Source organism: Sphaerodactylus townsendi, unplaced genomic scaffold (assembly GCF_021028975.2).
Source record: "Sphaerodactylus townsendi isolate TG3544 unplaced genomic scaffold, MPM_Stown_v2.3 scaffold_469, whole genome shotgun sequence".
In the NCBI taxonomy this organism is placed as follows: domain Eukaryota; kingdom Metazoa; phylum Chordata; class Lepidosauria; order Squamata; family Sphaerodactylidae; genus Sphaerodactylus; species Sphaerodactylus townsendi.
The window spans coordinates 642-9,875 of NW_025950659.1; the positions used below are offsets into that span (position 1 = coordinate 642).

Here is a 9,234-nt window from a genome sequence, read left to right on the forward strand (position 1 = left end):
GCCCAAGATCACCCAGCAGGCTTCATATGCAGGAGCGGGAAACAAATCCTGTTCACCAAATCACCAAATAAAATGTAAGAACCATTTCCCAGGGGCAGTGTGACAGACAGAAGAAGAAAAGTTGGATTTTTATATCCCATATTTCTCTATCTTCAAGGAGACTCAAGGTGGCTTACAAATTCTTTTCCCTTCGTCTCCCCACGACAGGCACTTTGTGAGGCGGGTGGGGCTGAGAGAGTTCTGAGAGAACTGTGACTAGCCCAAGGTCACCCAGCAGGCTTCATGTGCAGGAGCGGGAAACAAATCACCAAATCAAAGTCCGCCACTGTGGAGGTGTGGGGAATCGAACCCAGGTCACCAGCTTAGAGTCGGCCGCTTTTAACCACGACACCTCACTGGCTGAAGAGGGATCAGAACCAGAGATTGAAAGGAAAGGAAAGACGGACTCCTACCTCAAAGGTAAACGGGTAGGCCTGCTCGCCGAGCTTCTTAATCAGCCGTTCCTGGAGCCGCGTCAGGGGCTTTTTCTCCTCAGGGACAGGGGGAAAGGCCTGGATGTTGGCGACAAATAGATCTTTCCGGAAGGTCAGGCCCAGGACGTCCAGGTCCTCCCGGCCGTAGCGGAAGGCGCATGTCAGAGTCACAAAAACTGCAGGGAGAGGGGATGACAGATTGCATAGGAGAACTTTTATTTTGGTTGTGGTGGGTTTTCCAGGCTGCGTAGCCGTGGCCTGGTAGATCTTGTTCCTAATGTTTCGCCTGCATCTGTGGCTGGCATCTTCAGAGGTGTATCACAGAGAGACGTGTGCTACACACTGGCATCTTCAGAGGTGTATCACAGAGAGACGTGTGGTACACACTGGCATCTTCAGAGGTGTGAAATGAATGTGCTACGTCCAAAACAATATAAGAGTCACAAACATGCATGGCACATAGGCGCTGGCTCAAGCAATTTATATTACCTGTTAGTTACTTGTAAAGTATGCCAAATTGTTGGCTATTAGACTTATCAAACTATTATATCTCCATAACACATACCCTGTTTCCCCGAATATAAGACATCCCCTGAAAATAAGATGTAGTAGAGGTTTTGCTGAAGTGCGAAATATAAGGCATCCCCCGAAAGTAAGACATAGCAAAGTTTTTGCTTGGAAGCATGCCCGACAAACAGAACACAGGAAAAATAAGACATCCCCTGAAAATAAGACAAAGCGCATCTTTGGGAGCAAAAATTAATATAAGACACTGTCTTATTTTTGGGGAAACACGGTATATATCTCCACTTTAAATCCAATTCATGCAACAATTTATTACAAGACAACCTTCTCTCAAGTCCACAATCATGTATTTGTTAAACCAACAATGTCCATAATCTTGTAAATATTATTGCGTCAGTGTCACCCGTTGTGACTGTAATACTTATAAAGTACAACGGAGCGGATTGAAATATATACAACTGAAAATGATGAGAAATTTGACTGCCCTTGAATTGGGACGGTATTTATAAGTAATTCAAGCCACCAAATCAGGATTTTCATTAATTGTTATGAACTTGTATTACAGTTGGCATTACACCCGCCGAAGCAGTCAGTTTCTCCAGCATAGGTGTCAAACTCACAGCCCTCCAGATGTTATGGACTACATGCTGGCAGGGGATGATGGGAACTGTCGTCCATAACATCTGGAGGGCCGTGAGTTTGACACCTGTGACCCAGAGGAACTGATCTCTCTCGTCTGGAGATCATTTGTACTTCCGGGAGATCGCCACATCTGGAAGTGGGCAACCATGCCAGCGGCAACCGCTCGAGCCATTAGATTTCTCTGCATGCTTGTCACGTATGGCAGGGAAGAGAGGGACGGGTTACCTTTCCTTTCCTTCAGATATTCTGGATCCACCAACACGACACCGTCTGTGAAACAAAACGAGGGAGAAATGAGAAAAGCCTCTGCAGATGGAGAGAGCGACACCTCTGTTCTTTAACTCTGCCCATGATAACTGCAACCCTCTGGATCCCCACCACTACCTAGACCAGCGGTTCTCAACCTGGGGGTCGGGACCCCTTTGGGGGTCGAACGACCCTTTCCCAGGGGTCGCCTAAGACTCTCTGCATCAGTGTTCTCCATCTGTAAAATGGATTAATGTTAGGGTTGGGGGTCCCCACAACATGAGGAACTGTATTAAAGGGCCGTGGCATTAGGAAGGTTGAGAACCATTGACCTAGACTTCTTCCAAACAGCAACTTTGTGAATTAATATCCTGGAGGAGGAGGAGGAGGAGAGGAGGAGGAAGAGGAAGAGGAAGAGGAGGAAGAAGAAGAAGGAGAGGAGGAGGAAGAGGAGGAAGAAGAAGAGGAGGAAGAAGAGGAGGAGGAGGAAGAGGACGAAGAAGAAGAAGAGGAGGAGGAGAAGGAGAGGAGGAAGAGGAGGAGGAGAGGAGGAGGAACAGGAAGAGGAGGAGGAAGAAGAAGAAGAGGAGGAAGAGGAGGAGGAGGAGAAGAGGAGGAAGAGGAAGAGGAGGAGGAGGAGAGGAGGAGGAAGAGGAGGAGGAGGAGGAGAAGAGGAGGAAGAAGAAGAGGAGGAGGAGGAGGAGGAGGACATATTGGGTGGGTGAAGCCTAGGGAGAAGAGATTTCTGCAATTCCAGGAGGTCTCCAGGATTTTCCTGGAGGTTGGCATCCCTACCTACCAATCTTGGGGCCCTTCTCAGTCTTTGAAAGAGCCAAGGGCGGCTCAGAGGGCACCCGTCTGGAGGGCGGCCCCAGCAGGGCGAGCGGCTCCGGTCTAAAATCAATAAAATAATCCACCCAGGCATCAAACAATGAATTAAGGCCCCCAAATTTAATCAGTGGGCAGAGAGTAAAAGGGATCTTTAATATTCAAGGCTGCCGTTCTGGACACCGTTTATGCTCCCTCCGATAACTCCCGAGAATGAGGCATCTGGGTTGAGGTTTCGGGAACATGCAGCTTGATATTTAATTCATCGGTTAAAAGGCAGATGACCAACAGCCGGATATTAAGAAGAGGAGGAGGAGGAGGAGGAGTTTGGATTTATACCCCACCATTCTCTCCTGTAAGGAGACTCAAAGGGGCTGACAATCTCCTTTCCCTTCCCCCTGCCCACAACAAACACCCTGTGAGGTAAGTGGGGCTGAGAGAGTTTGGAGAGAACTGTGACTAGCCCAAGGTTACCCAGCAGGAATGTAGGAGTGTGGAAACACATCTGGTTCACCAGATAAGCCTCCGCCACTCAGGTGGAGGAGTGGGGAATCAAACTCGGTTCTCCAGATTAGAGTACACCTGCTCTTAACCACTACAACACGCTTAAGTAGAGTTGTCTCCATCTAGGTCCAGTTAGATCAGTGGGGTTGGAAGAGTTAAACTCTGTTTAGGACTCTGACAGAGAGAGAGAGACAGAGAGAGACAGAGACAGAGAGACAGAGAGACAGAGACAAAGAGACAGAGAGAGAGACAGAGAGAGACAGAGAGAGAGACAGAGACAGACAGAGAGAGAGAGAGACAGAGAGACAGAGAGAGACAGAGAGACAGAGAGAGAGACAGAGAGAGACAGAGACAGAGAGACAGACAGAGACACAGAGAGAGACAGAGACAGAGAGACAGAGACATAGAGAGAGACAGACAGAGACAGAGACAGAGAGACACAGACACAGAGACACAGAGACAGAGACAGACAGAGAGACAGAGAGATTCTTCCTCTTGGAGGGGGCACGTTTAGCTGCCTTACACAGAATCAGACCGTCAGTCCATCACTGTCAGTATCGCCTGCTCTGACTGGCAGCCGCTCTTCAGGGTCTCAGGCTGAGGTCTTCTGCATCACCAACTGCCTAGTCCTTTTTTAACGGGAGATGGCGGGGGTTGAACCTGTGACCTTCTTCATGCCAAACAGATGCTGTACCACTGAGCCATGGCTCCTTCCTACACGAAACTGCCTTACACGGAGTCAAAACCCATCAAAGCCAGCACACTGGCGGCAGCACCACGTTATCTGTGGCCTGATCCTTTAACTGGAGATGCTGGGAACAGAACCGGGAACCTTCTCCATCCCACACAGATAATCTACCACTGAGCCACGACCCTCTCCTCATTAGCAGCTGTTATACTGAATCAGAGCCTTGGTCCATTAAAGTCAGTATTGCCTACTCTGACTGACAGCCGGTCTCCAGGGTCTCGGACAAAGGGCGTGGCGTAGTGGTTAAGAGCAGGTGGATTCTAATCTGGAGAATTGGGTCTGATTCCCCTCTCCTCCACCTGAGTGGCAGAGGCTTATCTGGTGAACCAGGTGTGTTTCCGCACTCCTACATTCCTGCAGGGTGACCTTGGGCTAGTCACAGTTCTCTTGGAACTCTCTCAGCCCCACCTGCCTCACCAGGAGTCTGTGGTGGGGAGAGGAGGGGAAAGGACTTAGTAAGACACCTTGAGTTTCCTTAAAGGTAGAGAAAGGTGGGATATAAATCCAAAATAATAATAATAATAATAATAATAATAATAATAATAATAATAATAATAATAATAATAATAATAATAATAATAATTCTGCTGCTGCTGCTGCTGCTATATGTTCTATGTCAGCCTTTATACTGGAGATGACAGGAATTGAACGCGGGGCCTTCTCCATGCGAAGCAGGCCTTCTACCCCTGAGCTGCAGTGGCGTATGAGGTTAAGAGCTCGTGTATCTAATCTGGAGGAACCGGGTTTGATTCCCCGCTCTGCCGCCTGAGCTGTGGAGGCTTATCTGGGGAATTCAGGTTAGCCTGGGCACTCCCACACATGCCAGCTGGGTGACCTTGGGCTAGTCACAGCTTCTCGGAGCTCTCTCAGCCCCACCTACCTCACAAGGTGTTTGTTGTGAGAGGGGAAGGGCAAGGAGATTGTAAGCCCCTTTGAGTCTCCTGCAGGAGAGAAAGGGGGGATATAAATCCAAAACTACTGTTCTTCTTCCTCTTCTTCTACTTCTTCGCACAGTGCTTCCTTTTTGATTTAAAAGTCATCTATTGCCACGCAATTAAAAGTATAAATCACACCAGGACGGCAAACTGTTCTTCTGGGCCCGGAACCGGGATTTTCTGCAGCGTGGCCAAGAGCAGAGCAGGGCAAATCCGAGCCCTTCTCTTGCTGGCAGAAGTTAATTAATTTCTTCGGATGGGAACGACGGAGGGCCGGAGGGACGCTCGGCTGGCACGATCGTCCCCTGCCGCAACGAAGGCGGCGCAGGGCACCGATGAGTCAGGCGTTGCAAACGTCCGAGGAGCGATGCTCAGAAACCGAGCCAGGCTTTGCCAGCAGCTATCAAATACAAGGTTGTAATGAAATACTCGGGCGGGGGGAGACGGCCTTCAATGTGCTCCCCACAGGACCCGAGACTGCGAGGAACCCGAATCGACTGCTGACCTCATCTGGGGGGAGAAACCCATCGTAAAAAGGAATTATTGGCCCGGATGTGGAGCAACGGGACTGAAGAGTCTTGGGCACTCTGCACGTGCGCGCGTGTGTGTGTTTAAACCACCACCAGAATTTTGTTTTATTTAACTACGACAGACTTGCACGTCCACCTCGCTGCGATCACTATGGAAAGTGCTTCAGTATCTATGCAAGAAGAGTTTGGAAGAGTTTGGATTTATATCCCCCCTTTCTCTCCTGCAGGAGACTCAAAGGGGCTGACAATCTCCTTGCCCTTCCCCCTTCACAACAAACACCCTGTGAGGTAGGTGGGGCTGAGAGAGCTCCGAGAAGCTGTGACTAGCCCAAGGTCACCCAGCTGGCGTGTGTGGGAGTGCCCAGGCTAATCTGAATTCCCCAGATCAGCCTCCACAGCTCAGGCGGCAGAGCTGGGAATCAAACCTGGTTCCTCCAGATTAAGATACAAGAGCTCTTAACCTCCTACGCCACTGCTGCAAGGCAGAAGAGAAACAAAGCCGTTGAGACGGTTTCGGCGGCGGCTGTCAGTCAGCTAGTGGGATCTGTCCTGCATTCCTCCCCAGCCACAAGACCATCCCCCCCCCATCCCCCCATCATGGTCCCCCCCACCAAGCAACCACACATCTCCTCTTGACTATTCCACCTGGTCCCAGGTTAACTTACCCACTGGATCGACAGCATCTATGTGGTCCACAAAGTCCCTCTTGCCCAGGTAGACAGTGAGCTATAAGGGGGGGAAAAACTCAGGTAAGGAGACAACAAGCAATACGGCCCAGTTACAAATTTAACACAGATTCCCAAATGGCACCAAGGTGATGAGCTAAGCGTAGTGTAGTGGTTAAGAGGGGTGGACTTTAATCTGGAGAACCAGGTTCGATTCCCCGCTCCGCCACATGAGCGGCAGACATCTGGTGAGCTGAATATGATATCCTGCTCCTCAACGTGAAGCCTTCTGGGTGACCCTGGGCCTGAGCCAGTCACGGTTCTCTCAGAACTCTCTAAGCCCCACCAACCTCACAAGGGGTCTGTTGTGGGGAGAAGGAAAAGGCGTCTCAGTACAGGGTATAAGTTCAATTTTTTCTTCCTCATAAGAACATAAGAACAAGCCAGCTGGATCAGACCAGAGTCCATCTAGTCCAGCACTCTGCTACTCGCAGTGGCCCACCAGGTGCCTTTGGGAGCTCCCAGGCAGGAGGTGAAAGCAATGGCCTTCTGCTGCTGCTCCTGCTCCCGAGCACCTGGTCTGCTAAGGCATTTGCAATCTGAGATCAAGGAGGATCAAGATTGGTAGCCATAGATCGACTTCTCCTCCATAAATCTGTCCAAGCCTCTTTTAAAGCTATCCAGGTGAGTGGCCATCACCACCTCCTGTGGCAGCATATTCCAAACACCAATCACACGTTGCGTGAAGAAGTGTTTCCTTTGATTAGTCCTAATTCTTCCCCCCAGCATTTTCAATGAATGCCCCCTGGTTCTAGTATTGTGAGAAAGAGAAAGAGAGGAAAACGCTGCAGCCTCTCCTCATAAGGAAGGTGCTCCAGTCCCTCAGTCATCCTCGTTGTCCTTCTCTGCACTTTTTCTATCTCTTCAATATCCTTCTTCTACTGTAATGCCCCTGCATAGATCTATGATATGGCCTGATTTGGAACACTGTCTGCAGTTCTGAGCACTACATCTCAAAAAGGACACTGAAGAGCTGGAAAAAGTATAGAAGAGGGGACCCAGTTGATAAACATGATGGAGCTCTTTTCCTTGGAGGAGGAGGAGGAGGAGGAGGAGGAGGAGGAGGAGAAGGAGAAGGAGAAGGAGAAGGAGAAGGAGAAGGAGAAGGAGGAGAAGGAGAAGAAGAAGAGGAGGAGGAGGAGGAGGAGGAGGAGGAGGAGGAGAAGGAGAAGGAGAAGGAGAAGGAGAAGGAGGAGAAGGAGAAGAGGAGGAGGAGGAGGAGGAGGAGGAGGAGAATTTTGGATTTATATCCCACCTTCCTCTACCTTTAAGGAGACTCAAGGTGTCTTACAAAGTCCTTTCCCCTCCTCTCCCCATAACAGACACCTTGTGAAGCAGGTGGGGCTGAGAGAGTTCCGAGAAGGGACCTTTCTGGAGAGCCACTGCCTGTCACAGTGAACCACGGTGAGCCAGGAGAACGGAGGGCCCAATTCAGGCGACTTTGCATGCTCTCCGCTGTGTTGAACTTGACACTGCAGGCTCCCTACAGCCAGAGGTGGGATCCAGCAGGTTCTCACCAGTTCCCGAGAGTGGGTTGCTAATTATTTGTGTGTGCCGAGAGGGGGTTACTCATTGGGTCTGCTTTTCCGTTAGAAATCCCATTAGGTCCAAAAATCATAAAGTCCTGTTGTTTCCTATGTGGCTGGTTAGCGAAGGTAGAAAACGGGATCATTCTCCCTGTTGGGCTGTTTTAAAAACGTGTTTTAGAAATATGGTCAAGTTCCTTGTTTAAGGAAAGTCTCCTTCTTTTGATTTCTAGAAACAAAATTAAGCGTTTGAAAGTATTAAGTAATTTACAGGCAGTCAATTAGAGGAGAGGTAGTTGTTTCTGTTGGCAGCAGACGATCGGACTTGCTAGAATGAGTTTAAATTATGGACAGAAAGATACCAGCTGGAAATTAGGAACTTTTTTTTTAACAGTAAGTGTTTTTTACAGTAACAGAGAAATTATTAATGTCCCGCCCCCGGAATGCCCGGCCACGCCCCCGTCGTGCCCCGCCATGCCCCATTAGTGCTACGCCACTGTTTGAATCCCACCACCATGGGAACCTGTTACTAAAAATTTTGGATCCCACCACTGCCTACAGCCAGTGCTCCCCGAACCACATCTGCAGAGGATTCAAGTGCTCCAAAGTCCTTGTCCAACGTGTCTGAGGATTGGAACAAGACCATGCCTAAATCACTAGCCACTTAAATGCAACCAGGGGAAATATCTGCCCCAAATTTACAAGGTACTTACTAGCAAATCACCCCAGTGAAAGCCGGAGAAGCATAAGTGGACTAACGGTGGCTTACCGTTCTGAGGACCACCTTCAAAGTAAACCACTAAGCCCAGGACGGATAGTCAAAGTCCGCTCTGAGCTCCCTGCGTCTTTGGATAAACTTGCAGCTGACAGATGGCTCTGAGCCGCTTACGGGAGAAACGAGATGATCCTCCAAACCGCGCGGCCGCACGGCCTCTGGTCTCCAAAGCCTCATCCATCTTACACGGCATTTAGGAAAGAAAAGATTTACCAGATTTATAGCGTGGCTTGTTCTCTTCCTGTTTTACAGGATCCCGGCCCTAATCGGCCAGTGGCCACCGGCCAGAGGGGCTCTTATGGGAAGGAAGGAGAGAGCCCAGAACAAAGGCAGAGGGAAACGGTTCATGTGAACACAGGAAGCTCCCTTTCACCAGGTCAGATCAATCGTTATGGGGCTGACTCATCTCTGGCAACAACAGCTGCTTGCTAACTGAACTCATTCACTGGAGATGCCGGGATTTGAACCAGTGGTGGGATCCAAAAATTTTAGTAACAGGTTCCCATGGTGGTGGGGTTCAAACTGTGGCGTCGCGCCAATGGAGCTGGGCGGGGCACAACGGGGGCATGGCCGGGCACTCCGGGGGCGGGGCATTCCTGGGCGGGGCTGTGGCAAGGACGCAGCCGCTGCACCGGTCCTTGGGCGGGAAACGAATGCACGCAGGCGCAGGCTGCCACGCACGCCGGTGCACCTCCTGCTAGACTGCTTCCAGTTCTGCGCACTACTGCTGCGAGGAGGGGCGTAACTAAGGCAAAAATCACGTGGCAAAATCACCAA

The 9,234-nt window shown here is 50.0% G+C and overlaps 1 protein-coding gene across 1 annotated transcript; it reads right to left on the reverse strand.

Annotated features, from left to right (window-relative positions):
* Nucleotides 1–452: 452 nt before the first annotated feature.
* On the reverse strand, nt 453–8,328 carry LOC125425432 (beta-arrestin-1-like; the record flags this gene model as incomplete). The annotated part of the gene is made up of 4 exons (XM_048483039.1): nt 8,242–8,328; nt 6,097–6,157; nt 1,866–1,910; nt 453–649 (listed from the first exon to the last, which is right to left on the reverse strand). Coding segments are annotated over exons 1-4 (390 nt in total), but the record flags the coding sequence as incomplete, so codon positions are not given.
* Nucleotides 8,329–9,234: the final 906 nt, after the last annotated feature.